This window comes from Thunnus albacares, chromosome 18 (genome assembly GCF_914725855.1).
Source record: "Thunnus albacares chromosome 18, fThuAlb1.1, whole genome shotgun sequence".
Classification (NCBI taxonomy): Eukaryota; Metazoa; Chordata; class Actinopteri; order Scombriformes; family Scombridae; genus Thunnus; species Thunnus albacares.
In genome coordinates, this window is record NC_058123.1 from 25,938,609 (window position 1) to 25,966,136 (window position 27,528).

General features: G+C 40.5%; 1 protein-coding gene across 6 annotated transcripts in view; it reads right to left on the bottom strand.

The window, feature by feature from the left end:
• Positions 1 to 27,528, bottom strand: part of LOC122968767 (transcription factor 4-like) — a 236,685-nt gene that overhangs the window by 37,758 nt on the left and 171,399 nt on the right. For all 6 annotated transcript variants that reach the window (XM_044334233.1, XM_044334235.1, XM_044334234.1 and 3 more), the window contains 3 exons: positions 5,713 to 5,818; positions 4,153 to 4,301; positions 3,182 to 3,329 (listed from right to left, as the gene is read on the bottom strand). In XM_044334233.1, coding sequence (XP_044190168.1) covers positions 3,182 to 3,329; positions 4,153 to 4,301; positions 5,713 to 5,818 — 403 coding nt within the window. The remainder of the gene's footprint in view (positions 1 to 3,181; positions 3,330 to 4,152; positions 4,302 to 5,712; positions 5,819 to 27,528) is intronic.

A 27,528-nucleotide genomic window follows, 5' to 3' on the forward strand; every position in this document is an offset into this window, starting at 1 on the left:
ACACACACACACACACAAAAACAAACTCAGATCCTGACTTGATGCATAATTTAGAACATATGCAGGAGAAAATCTTTTTCATAAATGAGAGCTTGTTACCACAAAGGAGGAGAGCGTTCAGAAGATGAAACCGACTTTCTATTATTCTCTTTATCTGCATCACCAGTTCAAAGAAAAAGATCTTGTCATTTTATTATCTTCTTGCATTATTAATGTAGGAATCAAATTATTATTTTGCTTTGTATGTATTTGATCATTTAGCATTATTTCTTTATTTATATTTTATAAAACTTGCGCCCATTTGCTAAAAACTTGAAATGTCCAGTTTCCTTCGCTGTGTCAGAATCCCATACCACATACAAACTGTATACAGTGTGTACTATATACTTGTTTCATACTGTTTTTGTATATAATTAGTGTAAATGAACTTTAACCTTTTGTGCTAATATGAAATTATGTAATATGTGTGCTGATAGTGTCATAGTGTCCATTTCCTCTGAGCACTGCATTGTGGGATCATCAACAGCACAAAAATACATTCAACATTTTCAAAGCAGTCAATACTCAAAACCTAGTAAAGAAGGAGTCACTGGTGCAGGTGACAAACACATGATCCCTCACCTGCTTCCCACCAGTTGTGTTCATGGGAGCATATGACCAAACCAGAGACTGAGTCTGGGGTCTCTGTGGTGTGGTTGCCCTCCTGACCCTTATCATTTTAAATCCAACAGAACTCCTAATCCTATTACTGGACTGAATGTGACCTTGTCACACTGTTCCTGTGGACTGAGAGGTGGCTGTAAAGTTAGTAGTGTAGTAAAAGTATCAATACATCACACAGAAGATTCACAGCCCACTCCTGCAGTATGGTCCACTCCTCCTCTGACTCAGTATTTCAGCAAATCTTAATCCAACCCTCGTACTAGCTCTAACATTCAGACCCGCCCTCACCTTCGCCACAGTTTTTACTTCATCTCTCCTCTTCCCTACCATCCCTTTCTCTTTATTCTCTTCCCCTCGCTTGTTTTCTACAAGAAAACCAGAGCGAGGCGAATCTAAACCAATCTAAACACCGCTGTGCGTCTGTGTTCAAATGTTCATGTGTGTGCACACGTGTGTCATATGTTTATATTTAAACCAACAGCGTCATGTTTTTTATTAAGTTCATCTTGTGTTTACACTCATCCGCTCTAGCTTGTGTGTGTGTGTATGTGTGTGTGTGTGTTTGTGTGTGTTTGTGTGTGTGTGTGATATCTTTCTGGAATGTTGGAGATATCTTCCCATGAAAACAAACTTTCAATCTGTTTCTTATTGCTGTCCTATTTGTTCTACGGGACTCAAAGCAAGGGGTCCATATGGCATGCTGTGTGTGTGTGCGTGTGTGTGTGTATGTGTATGTGTGTGTGTGTGTGTGAGTGATGTCAAGGTCAAGCCAAAATGGAGTACTAGTGTTCTTCTCAGCTCAGTTTTTGACTGCATGTCTAGTTTTTAAAGCCTCTTTCACACACATGCAGTCTTTCCCTGAAATGTTCAGGAACATTTCCTGCATGAGGTGTGAACGGGAGCAGGGATCCATATTCAGGGAAATGCGTACTGCCAATTTCCCACCTCAACACCTAGTAACATTTCAGGGAAATGCCGGTATGGCTGTGTTGTGAATGAAAGCAGTAACGTTACAGGGACAAGCACGTAAAGGGTTTGTCTGATGAGAGATGCTTCCATGTGGAGCGAGCAAACCAATCACAAGACTCCACTGATGACATATTTGAATCTGCGACTTGTTTACGATTGCTTTATCAGTGCTTTCGTGGGAGATTTGATAACTAACAAGCAATACAAGTTATTTTCTTTGCAAACAAGCTACTTTTTTCAAGATTGGCTGGAAAACGGACAGGTTCTGAAATAAGGGAGCATCTCTCAGTCCGTGCAGAGCGTTTTGGCATCCGTAAGTGTTGCATGACCACCGTCTCAATCCCAGTAATTTAGCGGGAACTATGTGTGAAAGAGGCTTCTGTGGTTTAAATCATCTTGTGTCTGGTGGTTATAACGGGTTATGTGGTGGTAGATAAAAATGTGGATTAGCTGATGTTGTCTTCTGACTGATGGACTGTCTTAAATAGGAAAATAGTAGATGAGCTGTGGATTCTTTTCAGAACACAAACACAGAAGTGCATCCACTCCAACATGAAGAAATCTGAATGATCAGTAAAAGATTCTCATCAACCTACAAAGAGCAAGTAGAAGTTACTGCTGGTAGTGTAAAATGTAGATGTATAAATCAAATCAGAGCTTTTGAAAGTTTTTTGGGAAAGTCTCAAGTCAAACGTCAAGTCTTTCAGGTCAGTCTGAGTGACTAACTGCCCGAGTCAAGCTGCAAGTCTTCCTCTACCAGGTTAAAACATGAAGTCTGTTTGTGCTTTCAAGTCTGAAGTCAAGTCTTTAAGGAGTCAGGGTCAAGTTAGTGAATTCCCACAGCAGTCCAGTCAAGTCATTGTTGTGACTAAAGTCTGACTCAAGTCCCAGTCTGAAGTCTACAGCTCTGACACATTCATCTTGTTTGTAGACAATAAAACAAGTGAAATAAGTCATGACACATGACCTCACATCTGTAACCGCATAATAATTGCAGATGAGCAATCATCTCCGCTTTGTTTCTTAATGTAAATATCCAAATTCTTAAAAGAGGATGAGTTAAAGAAATTAATTAAATCATCTCTAGTTTTTATTTTCTGTCCAATCAGATAAAAAAGAGGCAGGTCTTTGTTCTCTGTCTGCCTGTATGGACATTGTTAACCTTGTTTGCAACTGAAATGGCTGTTCTTCATTTAATTAATGGCATTAGGTAATGTCATTATCTAGCCACTGACTGATTAGCAGCAGATGACTTTGCGGTTAAGGATGCCATCAACACGAGTGATAGTTGAGCTGTGTGTCTCTCCTTCTTTAAGGGCTGCAAAGTTTGTCCTTGTGTGATCAGGTGTAAAGAATTCTACGTCTCCTCAGCAGGTGTGAGTTAGCCAGCTGCAGTGGGCGGGGCTGAACAACCATCAACACGCGCTGATGGTTGATTCATTATCCAAAACTAGTGTTTTATCATTTAACTCAATTTGAAAAGCAACCTCATTCCTTCTTCATATGCTTTGCTTCAGTAAACAAGTATACGTCCACGCAGGCGTCTTACCCATGACGCTGTCTGTGCCGTTGGTGGGGGCGGTGCAAGAGGCGGTGCTGTAGTGATTGCCCCCGCCTCCGCTCCCTCCCCCTCGGTGGAAGCTGGACATTGGAGGAAGGCTGGAGCTGATGTCTGCAGACGAGTGCGCTGGGTAGCTCTGCGGAGAGAGAGACCGACGGAACGAGATGAAACTTTAACGAGAGACTGACACAGCGCTGCAAAACAGAATAATAAAAATACAGAAGGATAGAACGTTCCGGTGATAAAGACCAAGCCTCGTCATTGGATAATTATACAGAGCTCTTATTGGTTAGCAAAAATTACAATCTAATGACCCTTGACAGATTTACAGCCCCACATGTGTGTAAAATTAATGAATGTATGTCATGTGCCCAGATGTGCAAATGTACATTCAGTAAGCATAAAGAAAGTTAAAGCCGACTGAAGATAATTGGAAGAATACAACATGTTGAATACATTATACAGTGATCCTATGGACTTTAACTGGTGCTATTATTGACTACTGGTAGATTCAACAGATGTTAGTTTCTTATAAATATATGACTTTACTGCGGTGGTGACTATGATTTTAACTACCATAGCTTCAATTACTTGGGTATTTAAATTGTTGTTTATCACATATTTGTCTGGTTTCGCAGGTCATTGGCCAGAAAAACCGCCAACTATTCTCAACAAATGACTCAACATTTCCTTGTGTTGTCATTTTGTGAAACGAGGACTCAGTTTAAGTTGTTGCCTTTAAAGACGACTGGAACCTGAATTAGTTTTGTTCTTTAAATGTAAAAGTAGGAATATTAAAAAGCCAAATCCTTGAATTTAACGTCTAAAGAGCTAAGGATGAACGTGAAAATATGTTTGATTACTGTATTTCATGACTGGAGGTGAAAGAAAAAGATCACCACTGCCACGTATCATCCAGACTTAGGTTTTTGGACCGGATGACCGACGGCTCTGCTCACCAATCTGTCGTGAGGGTGGATCCCGCAGTAGGAGGAGCTCTGGGCGGGGCCGTGGGACGAGTTCCCACCCCCCAGCATGCTGCCGTGGTAACCCTGCTGGCTCATACTGCTACTACTGCTGCTCCAGGGATCGCCGCTGTGGTGACCATCTGATAGAGAGACACAGAGATAGACGAAAGAGAGGGAGAGGTCAAGCGTGTGTAAAGACAGTCCACCAGGTAAAAACACACTGCGGTTTGTCTCCGCTCAACTACTGTCTGGTCTACCTTCCTGTGACTCACTCAGTGTGTCTACATACAGTTTAGTTATCTGACCCACTTTGTGCACTAACCTGATTTCACTAAACATCCATGTAAATGGGACACCTGCTTTCCTTCTTCAGGTTTAAGAATAACTCAGTTAACACAGATCAGTGCTGGACAAAGCTGATTTCTGGGAACCTTTATCCATGTTTGTAAAGACTTTTGGGAGTGTACGTATTCACACGCAAGACACCAAGGAGAGTGTCTGGAAGAAAATACTAATATTTGAACCATCATGAGCATTGTTTGTAGTGAACAGACACAGAGTTAGAAGAACTCTCAAACAGTCGGATGTGCTTCAACAAAACCAGTTATAAAACCATTACACTGTGTCCACACAAAATACTTGTCTGATTGGCTGGCAAGTGTCCATTTAAATGAAATAACAGAACACCTCAAACAAAGTTCTTCACAAAAGTTTAACCACCTCTGATCAGCTCTGATGTATATGAAACTGCAAGTAAAGAACTGTTCTGCTTGATTTAACTCTAACTTGTGAGACCGAAACAAACAAACAAACATTAAAATGACTCTTAAAATAGCTTCTCTTTTCACTTATGGTAAGTGACTACAGAATAGATATAATAAAACACAGCAAAGTGTCCTGATATGTATAAATAATGGCCTCAAAAAGGGGAAAAACCTTGATCTGGTGTGGTAATTTTTATGGTAAGACACCCCTTCCAAAAGTGCATGCATGAGGTAGAGCATTTAATATTTACCATCCTACAAATCAGCAAAAGTTCCAGTCCAATCAGAGAGAGTATACATACAAACAGTATCCTCTGGAGTTCAAAGATGCACAAAATTAACTTGCAGCTCCTGTTAATGCCAGAATGATATTAGAGGCATGTTGTGGAGGTCAGCCGTTTAATTCTCCGGGAAGTGTCCGGTGCTACAGTACGGCTTCTGCAGCTGATCAGGAGAGTTATTGAAAAGACTGGTCTTGATCTGTGTATTATCGCACTTTAGATGTGAGAGCAGGAATACCTAACAACAGCTGCAAAGTTTGTAACAACCATGTTGACATCTCTGTTGTCTTCTGAAAAAGATGAATGTCTTATCTCGGTATCTATTACAACAAGCAATAAAATGTACGAGTGAAATATTTTGCTGATTTTAATCTGAGAACATCTTTCAGCTTAGGGCTCTCCAACTTATTTTGTCTGTGCTCCAGTATCCAGTGTAAGGGAGTTTTGATGAGGGACAGACCTGTGTGTGTGTGTGTGTGTGTGTGAGTGTGTGTGTGTGTGAGTACCTGGCATAAAGAACGAGCTTGGGAAGCCAGCGCTGGGAGGTTTCGATGAGGGATAACCCGGTGAGTCCCTGTTGTAGTCGGCTGTACTGGCAGACGGAGCGTACACCTGCAACACAAACACAGAAACACACACAACGTCATTGCGAAGTCAGAACACTGATCAAAATAAAACATCTCCCGGCCAAACACAAACAGCAAAACTTCCATTCTCTCATTTTTCTCCTTGAGGCTCAGCGGTGATCGTTTTCAGACAGACGTCCTTTCCATGATCTCACATCAACATCAGCCCTTCTTTCACCTGATTGGACGAACACAATACTTCCTGAGCTGTCGTTGGCCTCCGCTTCTGATCTACAGGCTGGAAAAAATACTTCAGCTGTTCTGGAAACTTTGTCCAAATTCAACTAAAATCACTTTGTGATTAATAGAGAGACAGGTTGATTCAACACAGTCTGCAATTCTTCATAGTTATTAATGTCAAAAATATGTTTCTTTATAAATATTTTAGGCTTATTAACTCATTAATACTTTTAAAGTTAGGTTATGCATGAATTGAGATCTTTATTATTTTACATTTTGTAACATTTTTTAACTTTTTAAAAATCATTTTCAAAATTTTTTTTTTATTTGTACTGTAAGTAAAAATGAGCAGATAAAAAAAGCATTTTGAATAATAATAATAATAATAATAATATAGTATAAAAATATTTAGGTTTTTGGTATAAAAAAAAAAGCTTGTAAATTATTATTATTACATTTTTACATTTTGTAAAATTAGTAATTTTTAAACTTAATTATCAGAATAAATAAGTATTATTTTATTTGTTTTTTTATTTTCAAAAAATACATTTTTATGCTCTTTAAAATAAGATCAAAAGCTTTTAAAACAGACTTTTGATTAAATGTTTAGCCTTCAACTTTATACTACAATTTTTTAATTTTGTAAAAACTTTCAGGTTTGTCAATGCAAACCTCAACACTCCAGTCGTAGCCATGGTGATCACTTCTATAGCATCTACAGCGCCCACCACTTTAGCTGCAACGACTATAGCATAGTTCCTAACATAAACATCAGCCGCAACACGTTTTCTGTCAGTCGTCCTCTCGCTCAGACTAGTTTGACGGCTAAAAAAAAAAAGGAACAAAGCGGTGATTCTTGAGACCGACTCCTCTCAGAGGGGGAGCGGCAGCAGCGGCGGCGCAGCAGTCATGCAGCAAACATGCAGTAAAACGTGAGTCTGCAAGCAGAACCAGCAGCTTGTCATCACTCAAAACAGGTGACGTTCTTCCTCACTAACACAGCGGCTGCATGAGAACACAATGCCTGTGTTTGGTCATGCCTTTGACTGGGGGTCCCCACAGCATGCCTGTGCGTGTGTGTGTGTGTGTGTGTGTGTGTGTGTGTGTGTGTGTGCATAGCGTGCGAACACTCAGCCATGACGCAAACCCTGGAACAGCTGTTGAAAGCTCTCTTCTCTACGTCTCCCCCACTGACTCACATTAAAATGAATAACACCGCTCCATAGCTACACCTAATCTACCTCTATCCCCCAAAAAAGACATGGGTTGCTTTGTTAACTTTAGAGTATTTGCATATGAATGGAACACAGATGTGGTAAAAAATCTCATGATAAAACACAGACAGAAGAAATAAAAGAAAAAGATGAAAAAACAATCACTTGGGGGCATTATAAAAAACATCATCTCACTTCCCACACTCCCTGAGAGAAATTATTAAAAACAGAAAACGGCTTAAAACAGTTTCTGTCAAACAGAAACCTGCTGACAATTTTCCAAATCACCAAAAAGGCTCAATGCTGTGCTGCCGCTTTCTGCTTTTACTTCAGAGAGGGAAAATTGGCACTGATTCCCTTTAACTAGTTGTGTTACCGTCCTGCACTCTTAAAGGTACAAGGTCTTCAGAACAAACAGCAACATGACAATCTAGGCTAGTTTCTGCAGCCAGGTGTGCACAGGTGTGAAAAAGGATAGAGGCAGAAGAGGTAGAAGATGTTACATAAAGACTGCATTGATTTGCACATTAACATGTTGTCTTCCCTTGATGAGTTTCCTTTAGTGAGGCCGCTCGTGATGTAATTTGGAACATAAAAGAAGTGGTCCTAAGCAAGGAAACAAGGGATAAAGTGAGGACGACGCTTACAACCAATAGAAAAAGCTTTCAACATTCTGATAAAAAGCACGGACTCTACACCTTTAGAGGGTGTTCTCAGGAATCAAGGGAATAAAACATCCACAAGCTTCTTACTTCACCTCTAATCCAACAACATCAAACCCAAACTACATCTTCTGACTTCTTATTACACCCGACATCACAGGTGTGACTACAAGAATATTTCAAATGTTAAAAAAATGGTTTTGAAAGGTTTTTGCAGAATCATCCAAGGTTGCTTTACTGCTTTGTTATTTTAATTTCAATGTTTATTCTACAGTTTCAAGCATCCATTGTTTTGTTGCATTATCATTAGGAGGTTATGCAATGTAGACTAATTATATGCACTGATGATTAAGTCCACACTCATCTGCACTGTAATGATAATGCTACTGACATAAATGAAAGCAGGCCTGATATTCAGTGTGATGGATTACACAACTCTTATTACTCACTTATTACAACAAGTAAGTTTCAAGAGGTTTCAACCGATAGCTGACTTGAATGGTAGGAAAAAACATATCCACAAATCTTCAACTGTACGGCATGCGTTCAAAAATATTCCGCACAAACAAGTATACGTAACTCGCAGTTAAGGAGCTAAATTTGCAGACACATATTTGTTGCACAGAGTAATTGTTCAGCTGCTCCTGTAAAGTAAAAGTTATGTTCCAGAGCGTGTCGACTGTGTTTACTTCCTGAAAACGACTGGTCGCGGAAAGACGCCAACACAGCGATAAACGGCACAACAATCAGGAACGCCTGAGGAGCAGGGAACACTGGGAACTGTGGGAATGAAAGGCTGAGGTCAGGAAACACCCACCCACCACCCACACACACTTACACACGCACACACACGCACACGCACACACATGCACACACACACACACACACACACACACACACACACACACACACACACACACAAAAAAAACTTGACACTTATGAGGCTAAGATAAATTAATCAGCTAGGAGAGGTTGGTACCTTCCCAAAATGCACCTTGCACAAGTTTAGGGATCCAAATCTTTCAGTCTCAACAGATACATGCATGCAGGCACATACGCACACACACACACACACACACACACACACACACACACACACACACACACTAACACACACACAGTGTCTGTAGATGTCATTAGAGCTAAACTAAAATCCCCTCAAACTTCCTCCTCCTCCTCCTCCTCTTCCCCTCCCCTCTGAGAACCAACTTTGTGCTCTGATCATAAAACCACATTTATTGACCCAAAGCCTGTACAAGAATATACACACATACATACACACACACTACACACACACACACACACTAAAACACAGATACTTGTGTTGTTCCTGTTGAAAATATTTGGATTTATGTCTCATGTCCTGCAGACATATTTTCCCATCGAATGTGTTGTTAGACTGGTGACGAAAGGCTGTGATTTGTGTGTGTACGCACGTGTGTGCATGTGTGTGTGTGTGTGTTACAGACAGACAGGAACAGGTGCAGAGTGTGTTCAAGTCTGAAGAATGTTAGAGAGACACAATAACAGCCTCACTTCCTACACACACACACACACACACACACACACACACACACACACACACAGCAGTATCAGTATTCCCACAGTTAGCGAGCCGACCTCGAGCCAATCAGAGAAACCCTTGACAGTGTTGTCACTTCACTGACAAATGGCAAACCACAAACCAGAGAAAAATAATTGGAGCCACGATAGAAACCAGTCGAAACACTGATGGAAACAACAACTGTATCTCTGATCAATAACCTTCATATGTGGCTAATTTCCATAACATGTCTCATCCAGATATTCCCACCAAAACTTTGTTTAATCCCCTATGTCAAATAGTTCCTCTGAGAATGTAATCTTTTGATTAAAATATCAGCATTTTTACGACAATAGAAGCACAATAAAAAAAGTGCAGTGATATAAAGTACAAACCAGCCAAATTAGATCACTTAACCACAATAGAGTCATAATAAACTCCCTGGAAACCAGTTTCACCAGTTCTCTATGTCATGATAGAAAAACAACTGCAACAAGTGGAACCGCTTCTGCAAAATAGTTCACACAGTAGAAACAAGTGGGACCAGTGGTGTCAAAATATGATCTGAAACCCCCCCAAACCAGTTCTACCACAGTGGAAACTGGTTCTGTGATGGGAGTCTCATCGAAACCAGTTGAACTAATTCCCTGTGTAATGAGAGAACCATCTCTTTATTATATGCAGAGATGGTTGCACAGTTCAAATGGAAACCAGTTGGAAAAATGATGATGTGTGACACAGTGGAAACCACTCAAAGCAAATCAATAGTTATTGTATCACAGTTGAGAGCTAATAGAAACCAGTGGAATCAGTTCCTTACTATCTTGGAGTAACAACAACAACAACAAACAGAACAGTAAGAGCCCTTATAGAGACCAAACAAACACTTCTCTGTGCAGTGATAGAAGCCCAGTATAAACAGGTGGAACCAGTTGTATAAAATATTTTTTGCATACCAAACTGGCTCTTAGTACCAAACATGTGACCAAACTTAACAGAAACCAATGGAACCAGTTGTAAAATTATGATCTGTACCATCCAGAACACTAGACACACTAGAAAAACCAGTAGAACAAGTTCTGTACAGTTATGGTAACCAGTAGAGTCAGTCCCCTGCATTGAACCATAGTAGAAACCATCTGAACCCTTTGATAGAACCCCTAACAGAAACCAGTGGAGTCCTTTGAGGAAGATGATCATCTGCAGCCCAGTAGAAACTCTAATAGAACCCAGTAGAAGCTCTGTCGTGACGTTTGATGAATTCAGGGAATCTTCAGAGCACAAAACATCACAGATTTCATCAAAGCGTCGCCCTTGGCAACAACAGGAGAGAATAAAGACACATTCCACTGAAAACTGATTCCTCACGGAGCTAACAGCACACACACACACACAAAATTATTTCACAGCAACCAGCTGTGTAGCTCAGTGATCTGAACCACAGGTAGAACCACAGAAGAAACCAGTCTGACCAGTTACAGAACATTATGAGTACCAGAATAGAAACAGCAGCTGAACTTTAATTGGAGAAAGAAAATTGTGAATGAATGATTTTTTTTTTTTTGGAGCAATGATTCGATCTTCAACCGCATTGCACAATCAATGTGGTATTAAAAGAATAAGAGAGAAAAGAAATCAAAAAAAAAAAAAAAAGAAGACAAACAAACTTTCTTTTCTTCACAGTGTTTGAGAGAAGTTGTTGACAGAGATGGGAATGCTGCTGGGCCCTGGAGGGTTTTGTTAGAAAGAGGATGGAAAAGCAATAAACGGAACAAAATGAAATGCTAAAAGTTGGACGCAGATAAAAAGACAGTAAACGGAAACAAAAGGGAGAAAAATGGGAAAAGAGTAAAGAAAGAAAAAGAAGGAGGCTTTTTGTCTTTGTTTGGTGTTTGATGCTTCTTCTCCTCGTTATTGTCTCCAAATGTGCGGAGCATCTGCTCAACTTCTCTGTCTCTCCTCCTCCTTCAGCTCCTCTGCTCTGGTAGAAACGAGGAGGGGAGAAAGAGGAGAAGAGGGAGCTCCTCCTGCTCTTCCTCCTCAGTACTGTTTGATATGCCCCGTGGTTAAAACGAGCCTAAAATTACCTTTTCTTTTACGCCCGTAGCTCGATCCTCACACTATTATTCTTCCATAAAGTACGTTGTTCAAAAGTGGCAACACATGCTAAAGTGTTACAAAACAATAGATTACAAAATGATGACATTACTGGATAAATCTGTGGAGATGTGATGATGAGATGGCATCTGTCATCGATGCAAAATTAAAAAATGACACAAACATTTGTCGTTCAAATTCCTCAAAATGACTAACAGTACATCTTCCAGGAAACTCTAGCGTCCTTGTCAGTTATGAAAAGGCAGAAGAAGTGTGATGTTGTTGTAGCATGACAAAACCTTTCGGTGGGGGGGCTGAGATCAGCCATGCGTTAACAAAAAGTGTTGTTTCAAGTACTGGTGCAACCATGTGTCCCAGAAAATACGTTTATATACTACTAATTTGTTTTTTCGGTTAGGTTTCGGAGGAAGTGTAGTGGCTGCCAGGATTGTGTTCACATTGGTTTTTTTCAGTGTGTAGTGTGTATACAGAGTGCAGGACTTCACATCCTGAGTTCTGCTCTTGGTTAGATATAGACAACAGTGAATTAACTATTTCTGTTTCGACCTCCATAGACTTACCATCTAGCACTAACCTTTACCAAGTGCTGTGAGCCAGAACATAACCATACAAACATTCATTTGTCGTCGACATACATATATATTCATTAAAAACATCCCCTAATTATGTCGCAGTAGTAATAGTATATGAATATCATTTCTAGAAGGCGTGGTTGACAGGGGAGATGAGAATTACGAGACAGGGTTTTACAAAATATAGAGAGATATCACCGCAGCTGTCATTTCATCTTTTGTTGCTATGACTACCAGGTAAACTGTAGAAATTTGGTTACTCATTACTCTACCATCAATGTGTGCTTGCATGTATTTGATTGGCCAACGCAGCATCTTTCCAGATGACACTGCATTGTGTTAAAGGCAAAAAAGTTGAGCCAGGTTTATGATGTATGTTCAGGGTTTTTTTGTAGGAGCCATCTGGTTTTCAACCCCCTCTGTGACAATGCAGTCATTTGTATCACAGTTTTTAGTTAAACTGTTGACTGATTGTTGTTCGGTTGATATGGGAGTCAGATTAGAAAATGCTAGTATGAATAGCTCTGGAGGACAGTGAACAACAATGTTTTGTAATGTTTAGTTGTTGGAAGACTTGTTAGCGACGGCGCTTAGCAACAAACTACCCACAGCCTTCAACAGGACACACCTACATCTGGCTGTTAGGCTCCTAATGTCTTCTTCACACTTCAACTTCCAGGTCAAACGCAATAAAATCCTGCTGCCCCTTTACATGCCACGCACAAGGATTTGGAAACCAAAGGAAGACCCGAGTGACTGCTGAAATATCATCACACACACACACACATATAATTCCTCATTATTCTGTCTTCGCCGCATCTCAAATCTCCAACACTTGCAGGTTAAAAAGGTTTTGTTAGTGTTGTCGTTAATATGACTCCAAAAATACATTTCCACGGGCAGACAAATAAGAATACTGCCCAATAAAAGACTTTAAAATGTTCCTGTCATGTTTTTTCTTCTCTCACTCTCTCTGCCTCCCTCTCTCTCTCTCTCTCTCTCACACACACACACACACAGTTTACCATGCTTCATCCAAAGCAGATGTGCTGGAATGTGAACACTCAAAGGAGCAGTCACGAAACCTCTTGACAGACACACACACACACACAAATACATGCGCACACGCACACATACACACACATGGCTGCACCTGTGCCTGTCCAATTTTTTTCTCTCTTTGTTTTGCTCTCTCCCTCCCTCCTCCTCCTCCTCCTCCTCCTCCTCCTCTCTGTCCTCTGCCTCTCTCATTTCTAACTGGCTGGTTTCACTTTCATCTCGTCTTTTATTCACCCTCACACAAACATTTTAACACCGCAGGAAGCAAAAATAACGGAAATGTCTACAACTCAAAACCTATTATACAGTAATTCTAATCAATGAAATCATTTTTCATGTCAAACATTCTGCGGTTAGCTTCTCGGATGGGAGGATTTTCTGCTTTTCTCAGTTACAGTGTAATAGCAGAACACAGAAATCATTACCGCGCTCCATCTATTCATTTACCGCATCTCTCTCTACCTGTCTCATTCCTCTCCACCTGTAGACGCGCTCGTTTCATCTCCATTTAGGGCTCATGCCGCTCCGCGCTCTGAGCCAGTCCGGAGGCAGACGTGGGAAAGCGAATCAAACGCGCCGCAGACGGATCAAACATATTTTTGGGGGGTTTCTGTTTTTTAGATGTATTTTTATAGCGGAGATCTGAGCCGCGGCCTCGGAATCCTCTGAAGGTTAATTATGTTCCTGATTCAAAACACATGGGGGGAAAAACTGTGTGTGTGTGTGTGTGTGTGTGTGCCTGTGTGTGTGTGTGTGTTTGTGAGAAAGCGGAAGGAAATCCCACCCACCACCTCCGAGCCGAGCCCTTTATTCTACCAACCTGCAATTGCACTAATGTGAACCAGATGTACACACACACACACACACACACACACATACATACATAGAGTTTTGAGCATGGCTGCCTAATTGACTCCATATGATGCAGTACAGAGAGAGAAAGATTAGGAAAGACAAAGGGAGAGAGACAAATAAAGGGGCTGAGTATGGAAAGAAAGAGAGGATGAGGGAGAAGAAAAAAATGAAAAAAGACTGAAGGAGTTACAGAATAAAAGAAATGATAAAAAAAATTAAAATAAAAACAAAGATAAACAGAAAAAGTCAGTTATAGACTGAGAAATAAAGAGAAAGAATAAAAAAAAAACAGCCAGCAAAGGATACAGGTACCTAAAAAAAGAAAATTATTCAAGAAAAATAAAAAATACAGAAAAATGAAAAATAAGAAAAACTGAAAAAGAAAAAAAAGGTGAGAAAAAAGAAAAAGTTTTTATTTTATGCAAACAAAGAAATAAAGAAATAAAAAGTAGGAAACAAATAACAGACAGAGTGAGAGAAACAGGGTGATAGAATGAAAGATAGACAGATGATAAAAAAGATACACAGTGTAAAGACAGAAAACACACACACACACATGCGTGCACACACACGCACACACACACACACGCACATGCACGCACACACACACACATCTGCAAAAATACTTGTGTGTAATTGAAAACATGCAGAGCCATCACACACACAGAGTGAGTTTCATGGACCGAAACACATTCTTCAACTCACTTGTAACTGAGCGCGCACACACACGTACACACACACACACACACACACATGCACACACACTCCCTGTGGAGCTCGGGCTTCCTGTGGCTTGATTAGAGCCCCCTATGCGAAGACAAGTGGACTCAGCGTGTGTGTGTGTGTATGTGTGTGTGCGTCTTAGCCATTCTGCACCTGTGACTGAAGGGGGGTCGAGTTACTTAGACAGAAAACACTGGGGGGGCGGACAAAGAGAGAGAGAAAGAGAGAGAGAGAGAGAGGTGTGACACATGAGTGAATGTGAGCCGCGGTTGAATTTTTTCCTGCGTTTAAAAAAAAAAAAAAAAAAGCTGTGTGTGTGTGTGTGACTGGAGGATGAAGAGTGTGTAAGTGAGAGCAGGAAAAGGATAAATTGGCCTGAGTGTAGAAGAATACTTCAAGGAGGGAAAAAGGCGACTCATGACGTACACACACACACACACACACACCTTCATGACGCTTTTCCTTTCATAGATCAAATGAAGTTTCCATTAATTGTAATGAAGGATGTCTTTTGTCTCCTCAGGCAGCAGACTGTTTATCTATTATTTACTGGTCTTCTCCATCAGCGGTAACCTAGTTAGTCGCTCCTCTTTTCTTCACTTCAGTCACAAACCTGCTGCACTGCTCTGCTGAGATTTTCATTGATCTTTATACTCCAGTCGTTGACCCCGGTGAGTCGAACCGCTTCAGCATCACGGCCGACGGCGAGGATGTTTATGTGTTTTTTGGTGGTACAGAGGACGGTTTCCAGGAAAATATGGTGAGACACAGCACAGTGTTTGAGTATTTATACCTTAATATGACTCATTTTATAGAGACAGTAACAAAATAGAAATATAATCAAATGTCCTGTTCTCAGTCTCACTTCAAGATGCAGTCATTAAATTAATAAAAAAAAGTCATTTCATTTCTAAAGAATTATAAATAAGTAAATAAACAGAAAAGGAGAACCAGTCAAACCACAAGCAACAAAGTACCAAACCAGTAAAAAGCAAAACAAACAAACAAGCAAACAAAGAACAAAACAGATGAAGACATCAAAATGAGTCTGCAGAAAATCAGTCACGTTCTTGCTTGTGTAAAAGAAGAAAGAAAGAAAGAAAGAAAGAAAGAAAGAAAGAAAGAAAGAAAGAAAGAAAGAAAGAAAGAAAGAAAGAAAGAAAGTCAAGATGAACAAATGAAGAATAGATTTTAAAGGAAATAAAAAAGGAAAATAAAGAAAAAAAAGCATCATAACAGGTGAAACAGAAAAAAAAATGCTAAAAAATGATTAGAATAAAATCCAAAAAGTGATAATCTCAAGAAGTCACATCTGCTAAAAATGAAAGACAGAAAGTAATGAAATTGCAAAATTCAAGTATCAGATCAGTGAAACAGATCAGTTGAAAGTAAAGTAAAGAGAGTGAGCAGAGAGAGAGAGAGAGAGGAGCGGGAGCAGAAGGTCCGGTTGTGTGGCGTGTTTACACTGCAGCCTGTAAATGAATTCAAGATGGCGTCTGGTCTCGCCAAGAGCCACAACATCAAAGAGTCAGACAGCCAGTGAAGTCACAGCGCTTTAATTGACCACTAATAACACTGTATTAACTCTGAGACTGAGTATATGTGTGTGTGTGTGTGTGTGTGTGTGTGTGTGTGTGTGTGTGTGTGTGTGTTTTCTGTGGCCTTACTATATGTATTTTGGACCGGACTGACTGTGTATTAACATGGAAGTGTATGTATACTATATACAGTATGTGTGTACATTCAACTCTATGTATCAGCTGGTCATATATCTGAACAGAAAATAACAGCAGTTATCAATAATAATATCACCAGCTTGGCTTATTCTTATCTCTTTTCCTTGACATCTCTATCCATCCATCCCACACAGAACCTCCCTGCATACACTCTCACTGACTCTGATGTGCAGCCACCCGGCTAGCCCCGCCCCCTCCATCGAATTCAACACACCCTCACAAAAAAAGTAACAACCAAACACTGGAGCAGCTCATGAGGTCAAACGAACAGGACAGTGGGTTTTTTTTTTCACCCTTTCATCCATTTCATTTTGTCTCTCACACTTCTGTTTCATTCATTTAACCCTCCTGGTGTCCTTGGGTCAATTTTGAAACAGTTTCAAAACAGTATCCTGACTAAGAAATGATGAATTATTTTAACTATAGTTGAGATCAGAGGAGAATATGTTGATGGATTATGGCAGACTGGTATATGTAAACGTTTAGCCAGGATTTTTTTGATGACAGCACATAATGACACCTGTTGTCCTCCCGGGTCAAAACTGACCCGAGGACAACAGGAGGGTTAAATATTATATTTTGACACAAATTTTCTTCCGTACATGTCACCATCAAATCCTTAAATACTTGGTTTATCACTCATAGGCTAATATTTCAAGAACACAGTTACCAATAAAACATTTTTACCTCAATTTGGAGCAGAACCTCTCCCTGGATTAGCCTGATTATGAGTCTGAATCGCTATTTTGTTTAACTTAATTCATCCAGCCTGACATCCTGTTAGCCTTTTTTTTTTATGTAGTGAGTGAATTTTCTGTTCTATTCATCCGCTGCATCCATCCCATTCACGCTTGTCACTATTTTTACGTCGCTGTTTTTCATGAGTGTAGCTATGATGATGATGATGATGTTGTTCTACCTTCTTGTGGGTGGTGATTCAGAGGTACACATGTACGTTGTGCTTTTACAGATGCAAACACTACTGTTGTGTGGTTCTACAGCTGACCGCGATGACGCAGAATGATGATTAAGCGTCTGAAATCTCAATCTGCTGCTCACTATTGAGTAAAACTATTGAGTGTATGTTATCGTGAGCGTGAGTGAACTCAGCAGAACAATCTGTGTCATTATGAGCTGAATTCTAGAGATGCTGTCACATTCCAGACTGTCACATCCTTCCAGAACTTAAAGAAAGATGATGAAACATTGATGTGAATTCTATCAAATATAACCGACTCTTCTCTGAGCTTTCTGAGCATGGTTAAGGTTTGTTAGGTTCAGACACAATAAGCACTTTGGCTTAGGTTAGGAATAGACGGTGTTAATGGTGTTAGTGGAAGATGAAGTGTGAAAAGCTGTCTACAGTATCGATGTCAGACACTTCAGCTGAAGCAAGAATAATCATTACTCTCACACTTGCCAGGTGACAGAGAAGGAGACGAGAAAAGACGGAAAGAATTAAAACAAAAGAACAAATAACAAAGAAGAAAGAAACAATGAACATCCAGAGTTTCCAGATTATTTCTTTTACAGACACAGAAAGCGATCGTCTAAAAACATATCTATAAATCAATACTGTCCTGATCAATACTGCAGCTCATCTGTGTGTCCTGTTTCAAATGCTTCACTGAGACTGATGATCTGTGTCTTCAAAACGCATCAACTAAACCACTCTGTATGTGTGTGTGTGTGTGTGTGTGTGTGTGTGTGTAATATCATGGCCTTTCACATCTCCTTTCCCAGGAAATTGAGTACGGTCTTCTCATCTCTCTCTCTCTCTCTCTCTCTCACACACACACACACACACACACACACACAGACACACAGACACACACACACGTGCACGCACACACACAGGATGATTTCAGTGATGGGGGAATATGGAGGCTCATAGCGAACATAATGTGGCTTTATAATGTCCCCCCTGACACAGGAAATAGCCAGAGGTCTGGGACTCAGTGTTGGTGTGTGTGTGTGTGTGTGTGTGTGTGTTTGAGAGGAGAAATACCCATCAGAGGAAGGAAATAACGAATCACACTGCGGCTGTTCAGAGCACCGAGGGCTCCATAACCATGCGCACACACACACACACACACACACACACACACACACAGAGACCAGTGTATTCTCATCACCATTAATCACATATTTTCACATTTTTCTCCAAAAAAACACGACAGATCTTTCTTTCATAAATGTTCCACCACGCAATTGATTTGAATGAAATCTTTTTTTTTTTTTTTGGACCTACAGTAGGCCAAAATAATAATCCAGAAACCATATTGAACATTAGTGGTGCAAATTCTCAAACTAATTTGCAGTTACTCAAAATACCAAAACCAGTTGTTGCAATATCTCATCAGGGTTTCACTCACTTTAATAGAAAATCCACTCTGGTCTGAGATGAATGAAAAGACTTCATTACTTTCACATTAACATCAGGCTCAACACACACACACACACACACACACTGATGTACGAGCATTTAACACAACTACACACACTACAAATATAGTCTGAATTCCTTCTTCACTGGTTTAAAACAGAAATGTCCCAGTTAAGCCATTAAGACGAATAAAACATGACAACAGAGAGTTCAACATTTTAGGATCAATCAAATTAATTTTTTTATGACATTGCTATTGTTATTATTATTGTTATTATTAATAATAATAATAATAGCTTCATAACTTCTTTTTATTTTGCAGAAAAAAATATCTTTATTCCGAATCTATTGTGTGTAAATGTTTGTATACGTGTGTATGCAGACTACTACATCTGTGTGTGTGTGTGTGTGTGTGTCTGCATGCTTTCCCCATGTGTGCAAGCGAATAACGAGGCGGTTTTTGCACGTCTATCTGCACACGTGAGAACATGTGTGTGTGTGTGTGCGTGCGTGTGTATGTGCGTGCGTGCGTGCATGCGTGTGTGTGTGTGCGTGCGTGCGTGTGATTGCATGCAGGTTTTCAGGCCGGAGAACAAAAACATTACTCCACAGGTGACGGCTCTTTACGAGTCTCTTCCACACTCATTTTATTAGCCTCCCATTTTCCTTTCAACCACCGGGACTTTTTTTTTTTTTTTTTTTCTGGAAAAGTCACCACACAGACGTTTGTTTTTTTTTTTTTTTCTTTCTTTTTTACCAATTTCCTTTGATTTAATTACTGCCACATGCTGCCGGCTGCCAGCGATCGTTAGCGAGAAAACTGCTTGGACCAACGCAGAGTCCTGACAGGTCTTATAGGGAAGACACAGAACACGCACGGAAATAAACTAGAAATACTGCCTTGTGGTTATGCCTCCGCCAACCAGTCAAGTTACAGTTTACGTCCATTCGTCTGTCCAGACTCATATAACATTTGTAGTGAAGACTTTGAAGGGATTTAATAAAAGGTATTAAGTTTATTTTCCTTGTATGTGTTCACTATATAAAGCTCATATCATAAAGCTGATTCTGATAGAACACTAAGTTGTAGCCATGACAGCAGATGATGCTCCACACACATCTTCAACTATCTATATACAATCACCACAGTTTCAAGGTGAGCACCAAGATTAGCGACACCAATTCACTATCTGACCAAATGTGAAATATGGTCACAATCTCCCCTTCTGTTCCTGAGTTATGGTGTTGAATAATGGCCAAAAAAGTGTTTTTACAGTACGTTATGATGTCACAGTGAAGCTGACCTTTGACCTTTAGGATTTAAAATGTCATCACTTCATCATTTTATCCTATTAGATATCTGTGTGAAACTTTGTCATAATAAGCTTATAAATTCTTGAGTTATGGTTAAAAACGTGTTTTGTGAGGCCACAGTGACCTTGAACTTTGACCTTTGACCACCAAATTCTAATCAATTCATCCTTGAGTCCAAGTGGACGCTTGTGCCAAATTCGAAGAAACTCCCTCAAGGCGTTCCTGAGATATTGCTTTCACGAGAGAGGATGGACCCAAAAACACACTGCCTCTGGCCACGGCATAAAAACATACTTACACACATACACACACACACACACACACACACACACACACACATATATATTGATGGATTCACAAACCAGAATGTGTGTGTGTGTGTGAGAGAGAGAGTGAGGGAGAAAGTGGACTTTCTTGTGGACCTCAGTTGATTCCCAAAGGAGAAATGTGTATTTTTTCCTCCTGTCACTTTCTTTAAGAGGTCAGAGGTCAAAGGTCAACCACCTGCAGCTGATAAAGATTCAGTGTCTTTCGCGAGAGCACCGCAGCAGGCCAGATGCTGAGTGAATCAGGACTTTGAACTCTCACCCTTTGCTGCTTTATGTGTGTTTGTATTTGTCCATTTTTGTTATGTTTGTAACAGTAGTTTTGTCTCTATAAACGTGTCTGGTTGTTGTGTAAAAAGTGGATTGTTCTTCATGAACAGGCTCCTGGGAGCGATTGAGAAAAAGAAAGAAAAAAAAAGAAAGAAAGAAAGAAGGAAAGAAGGAGAGAAGGAAGGCATCGTCTTTGTTGCAGGGGCAAACAGGAAGGCAGACAAGTGGAAGAGAGATGAAAAAAACAAAAACAACAACAACAACACAGCTCAGAGGTAAAGAGTTGGTGTTGAGCCAGTTGGCTGTCTGACAGCTCATTAAGTGCTTTTATAAATAATCAATTGATGAAGTAATTAACAACAATCTCTAAGTTTCAGAGAGACACACAGAGAGAACATTTCCATGGGACTTTTCTGTGGAGGGGGGGGTAATACATAAACTGTCCATCACTGATTCACACACACACACACACACACTGTTGCTGTATTTATGAAACAACTACAGAACATGTTGTTGAGCAGAAGGTTGCTGGTTTGATCCCCTGAGCTGCAGGATGAATCTGAGTGGAGAAAGTGAATCACTTGCCCCCAAGACTGCATTTACAGTATATAGCGCTTTCACTAACACACACACACACACACACACACACACACACACACACTGATGACAGCATCTACCGTGCGAGCTACTGGCCAAACCATCAAGAGCATTTGGAGTTCACAGTCTTGCTCAAGAACCCAGTGATTAATGGAGACCTCTGCTTCCTCCTGAGCTACAGCCTCCTCAACCTGAACCCTGCAGCATGTTGCTCTGAACACAACCCCGCACATGATCAATACACAACACTTATCAATAAAAGTGTCCAACTGTTGTTATTGCCTGTAAAAAATCATTCAGGTTCATCACCCTGATGCAGGCTACAAGCAGTCCTGCCAACAATGACATCCGAGCAACTGACCTTTGACCCCTGATCTGGATTCTTCTTGTCTTCTATAATTACAACGTAGAGGAGCCAGACAGAGAGTGAATCAGCACATGGAGTGGATTTTAGAAATAGTGAATTATAGACCATCTATTTTAAACAGTGGTTGACATCATTTATGGCCTGTGACCCCTTCAAATGAAGCAACGTCTACAGTCACTCTTTATGAGTTGTACCAGCAGAGCTTTTTCCTTTTATTAGACTTCATTATTAGACGCGCTGTTAGAGGCCTAAAGAGGTGAAAATATCCAAAACTTTGTGAGGAAAAAAAAAAGCACAAATGAAGAGAAAAAGCTAGAAACGGTAACAGAAAGGTTGTTTTGAAATCATCTTGTGACCCCTCGGATTTATCTCGGGACCCCTCGGGGGGGATCTAACCCTCAGGTTGAGACAGAGAGGGGATTGATTTCAAAAGAACCCTTTATCACATGACTACAAAGGTGAACCAGTTCAAAGAGCATCACCTGATAGTGATCATCATGTGAAAAAAAGACGTAGAGGACGGAAAAAACAAATAAAAAAAAGAGAAGAAGAGACAAACTTAAAGAAACAAAGAGAGAGAGCTGTATTTTGATTGGTTGTTTGCTGCCACCATGACAAACAGACTCATCACACACACACACACACACACACACACACACACACACACACGTATACAAATGTGTTTTCTCAGCTGGCATGGTGGCAGCCGGCCCGACAGCCAATCAAAACGCCCGTTGCAGGGCACGCAGCCAATGAGACCTCTGCTCTCTGCGGCAGCCAAGCTGTCAGGGTGAGAACAAGAGTGTAGGAGGCAGCGAGTGTGTGTGTGTGTGTGTGTGTGTGTGTGTGTGTGTGTGACTAGAGACACACGCGTTTATACCTCTGAATCAGGCTGTCAGTCACTTTCCAGTTTCTAGTTAGTTCAAGTGAGTTCACTGAATATTTATGGCTTCAGTAGATTTTTCTTAAAGCTTTTGACAAAAAAAATAAGAAAAAAGATGTTTTCAGAATATAACTTATTGTCGTCTCTTCTCTCTCTGCTTTTTATAATATGGTTTTATTCCTTTAATCACTTCATTTTTGTATTTTTTCAGGTTTTTATTTCACCTGTGATGAATGATCTGAACAGCAGCTGCGTTTATCGGTCGCGTTTGCAGACGGTTTCTGTGTCTTATTTTATTCTTATGTTTTATTTTCATGCGGTTCTTCTCTTTGATCTTTTGTAACTTGGCGCCGGTCCACGCTGAACCTGTTCTCCCATATAAATCTTCATAAATAAATAATCTCTGTGTAAATAAATTAAAACTGATGACAGATACATGAAGGTTAGGAGTCGAACACGTGGGCGTCACCTTGGATACACGCGGGACGTCCGACGTGCTGAGCTGCTGTAAACAAGCTGCAGGAAAACTGAACACAAAAAAGGTTTTATAAGTTTATATTTTTAAAAGAAATTGATTGTTTAGAGATGAAAAGTTATGTATAATATTATAATGTGTGGCTGTGATGTGATGTGATGTGATGTGATGTGTGTGTCTTCATCTTCATCACCTCCTCTAAGATGGCTGCCATTGCTATTTTAATCAGATTGTGTATTCCAACTCAGAAAGTTGTTAGTGCTCAAACACGACCGACGTCACCAGAGCAATGGGTCGCAGGGACCCCGTTGCCGAGGCAACGCGCCGGCAGGCACCTAAACCGAGCCAAAAGCTAAGATGGCTGCCGTGGCATGTTAATTATTGAAGAGGGTGCAGACGGAGAGTCGGGAGCAGCGAGCGCGGCTGCTCGCCGGGATGCTGGGTCACAGTGATCCCGTTGCTACGGTGATACAAGCTGGCGACGGGCACACGGGTGTCATTCACCCGTGTAACGTGGCAACCGGAGCATCCAGCACCACGCACCAAACCCTAAACCGAACCCAAAACACTAAGATGGCTGCCGCGGGAAGTGAGTGACGAGCTGAAAGTCACACGTTCACATGCTGATGAAGGATTCACTCACAGTACAGACTGAAATAAAGAAGATAAAAGCAAACTGTGAGGAAAACTTTCAATCAACAGAGAATGAACTTCAGTCAGTAGCAAATTTCATGCTAAAAACAATATAAAACCTATTTTTTATTTGCTAAATTGTTACTATTGTAACTCATCTGTTTCTTTTGCAGCTGTACATTAAATCAGTTAAATCTTCAGTCATGTCACACATTATGATATAACTACTGTAAATATGAACTGACCTGTTCAAGACAGCAGTCAGAGGTAGTGACAGTATCATCATGTACTTTCAGTGTGTTACATTGATAGAAATCTCTAGAATGTCGACTAATAAATGAATCACCAACTATTTTGATAATTGATGAATCATTTGGAGTCTGTTTTTTAAGGGAAAAAAGTAAAAATGCTCTTATTCCAGCTGTTCAAATGTGAATATTTTCTGGTTTATGAAGTCTTCTTTGGGTTGTGGACTGCTGGTCGAGACAAAACAAGACATCTGAAGACGTCATCTTGGGCTCTGGGAAACATTTTCTGACATTTTCTAGACAAATCAACCAATCAACTCATTGTGAAAATAGTTGAGGGATTAACTGATAATGAAAATAATTGATAGTTGCAGCCCTATATGTACACCTGCAGTTGTGATTTATAATATAGACCGATGGTAACACACATGAGGCTGACTGACAGTGTTTTTATGAATGATTTTAGCTTAATTATCCTGGGTTTTTTTTTTAATGTAAATGTATGATTTGGGTCCTGCTTTCTGTACTTCACTTACTTACTTTCTCATGTACATTTACATTTAACAGTCAGCCTCTCAGCCTTTTCAAACGACTGAGCTTCAACTTCTAATGTTGACTTTAAGGGTCAGAACCATTTTCAGTGTTAATCGTCCACATAAAAACACGTCCAGCGCAGAGTCAGAACACGCTTTAAATTCTGTATAAATACACCTGTTTTTTTTTTTTTCTTCGTTATTATTATTTTACAGTAAAAGCAGGACGCAGCAACAGCTAAAGAGAGAGAGAGAGAGCACTAAAGCCATAAACACACAGACATAACACACTTAATCCTTCATCTTCCGTCATTTTTGGCTCGCAAGGATTTTAACCCTTGACCTCTTCGTGTTGAGAGAGGCTGCGCAGCCATTAGACCATCCGGCCGCTGCGTTACATCACCAGATCTCTTCATACCGAGCTCACGGAGAATCATTTCAAAAGGTATTTTCTGTTGGGTATGATGGTGTTGACAGACTGGAAAGTTGGAGTAAAGCTGAGGACTGATGAGCAGGTGGCAGCTATGTTAACCTGCTGACCTACACTGACTGGAGCATATCATGAGGACCAGGAAGAGGAAACAAGGAAAGTTGTGTCCTACAATACGTACTGTCAAATGAGTTTACAGTTAAAAGAAAGTTATTTTTAAAAACATTTTCAGGAAAGGATTAAGTTGAGATAGCTGCATCTGAGGGGCTTGAAACTCACCAAATTTGGACAAATGAAGTGTGATAAACTAACTCTGACGGGAAGTTTGTGTTAAATCAATCACAGAAGATAAGTCTTTCTTCCCACATTGAAATTTGTTTTGCATGTCACACTCCAGCGATAACCCACAAAACTTACAACTAACTTTAAAATCTAATTACAAACACCAGGAAAAAAAAAAAATTGGAAATGACTCACCATGCGAGATGTAATTAAAAATGCAAAGCGAGACCTCAGTCAGTGGAGGGGAGAACGTTTCCTAAAGTTGTTTATATCATCTGATCTAACATTTCTGCATCTTTTTCCTGCAAAGCTTCATCATAATCCAACCACTTTACTTCTGTTTGATTGCAGTTCAGTTTCAAAAAAAAAAAAAAGAAACCAAATTCTAGCTGATGTTCGAAAATATTTGGGAGAAAAGACCCAACAATAAATCAGTAAATAGAAGCCAGAGGATGCGGAGCGCTTGATGCTCTAATTTCTCCTGAGATGTTACAGCTTTAGAAGGCCATTCCAAGAGCCTGACAGCTTAAATCAAGCGCACCTTAACTGGTTCAAACGGAGCGGACGGTTCCTCTGAACATCTGATTCTGATTCCGTTCAGCCTGGTGATCCATAAAAATGTTAATAAGGATTAGAGTATCGGCCTCCTGTGTGGACTGACTCACTGAGCTCTGGTCCTGTTTCCACTGGGCTTGAAAACTTCTGCTTTGCCTCCACATTTGTTTTACTTTCTTTCTGGCTGTTGCTAAAAAATATAAAAATGTGGGTGGTGCTGCGGGTGGTGCTAGAGGTAAGGTCTAGGCGTCACTAAAATCTTAAGGGTTTATCCTCTGGGGAGCAGGAATGTCTGGATCTTCTACACACATTTAAAAATCAGCTAAAAGTGGGGCGCAGGAGTGGGAGGAGCAAGTGACGCTATGCTAGGCTAGCTCATTAGCATCCCTAGCTGACTTTCTAACACTATGGAGAGTAATAGGAAGAGCCGAACTTTACTTCCTGTAGTTGCGGGCCATGGTCAGACTACCCTAAAGTCTTCCTTATGACATCATCAAACAGGGCGGAGTCAGTTTTGCGATTTCCTAACCAGGACAGGCCACCAACTCCAGTTCTAACCTCCCAAAATGATACTGAGAGTTTTTATCTGTACTGGTGACAACACTGTTAACTGAATTCTCAAACTTAACAACATTCTTTGTGCTGAAATACACTTAAAAGTCATCATTTCAGTGCATTCCTTAACTTTCTATAGCAGTTAGTGAGTTACCTGAGACTGCTACTCCTCAAAAACCACCACAGAAGAAGTGGTTTTCAGCAGCAGTGTGGAGACGCAGCCGGTAAGAGCCTCTAATAGCCAACATATGGAAGCTCGCTGGTTGCCAGCAACACAATCAGGACTGCATTATTTGGCCCACACTGGAATAATAAAGGAGCCAGATCAAAGAGCTGATTACTCCAGAACTCCGGAGCTGCAGGATTCTTTTCTGTTTGTTCTTTCTTTATGTCGTCCTTTATTTCTCTTTGTTGTCTTTGACTCATTCTTCTCTCTTTCTTTAATTCTTTCTTTGTTTCTTTCTTTCTTTGTTTCTCTCTTTCTCTCTCTCTCTCTCTTTCTCTCTCTCTACGACCAGGTATAACCCCTTTTGGAAAACGAGGTCCATATGGAAGCTTGGTTACATCTATCACCATGGCTATTGATGGATGTGTGTGTGTGTGTGTGTGTGTGTGTGAGAGAGAGAGAGAGAGAGAGAGAGAAAGCAGTGATGCTGTTGGCTGGAGTCGCATTTGAGTACAAACAGCAGCATAAAACAAATCTAAATGGATGGAGAGTGAAAACAGACAGCGCCATGTCGACCAGATGTTCCATCACATGTACAACCTTTTTCTTTCCATAGATGGATGTTTTTATTTAGCATTAATATGTTGTTTTGTTTTGGTTTTTTTTGAAAGAAAAAGTTTTAAAAAGCTTGATCTTTTTGTTCAGAGGATGCAGAGCTGTGCGTTTACTCAGTGGCAGCAGGGGATGTGGAGCTGAAAACAGTGTTATTGTGTATGTGTGTGTGTGTGTGTGTGTGTGTGTGTGTGTGTGTGTGTGTGTGTCTGTGACCTATTTGCATGCAGCCTGGCAGAGCCAGCGCGGGACAAAATGGGCATCGAACCAACCGTCCTCTCAGTGTGGCACCCTGACGGTCACTACAATGCCCCAGTGTGTGTGTGTGTGTGTGTGTGTGTGTGTGTGTATGTGTGTGTGATGGCCTGCTCACACTGAGCAAGGCACTAACACTGCAGGGAT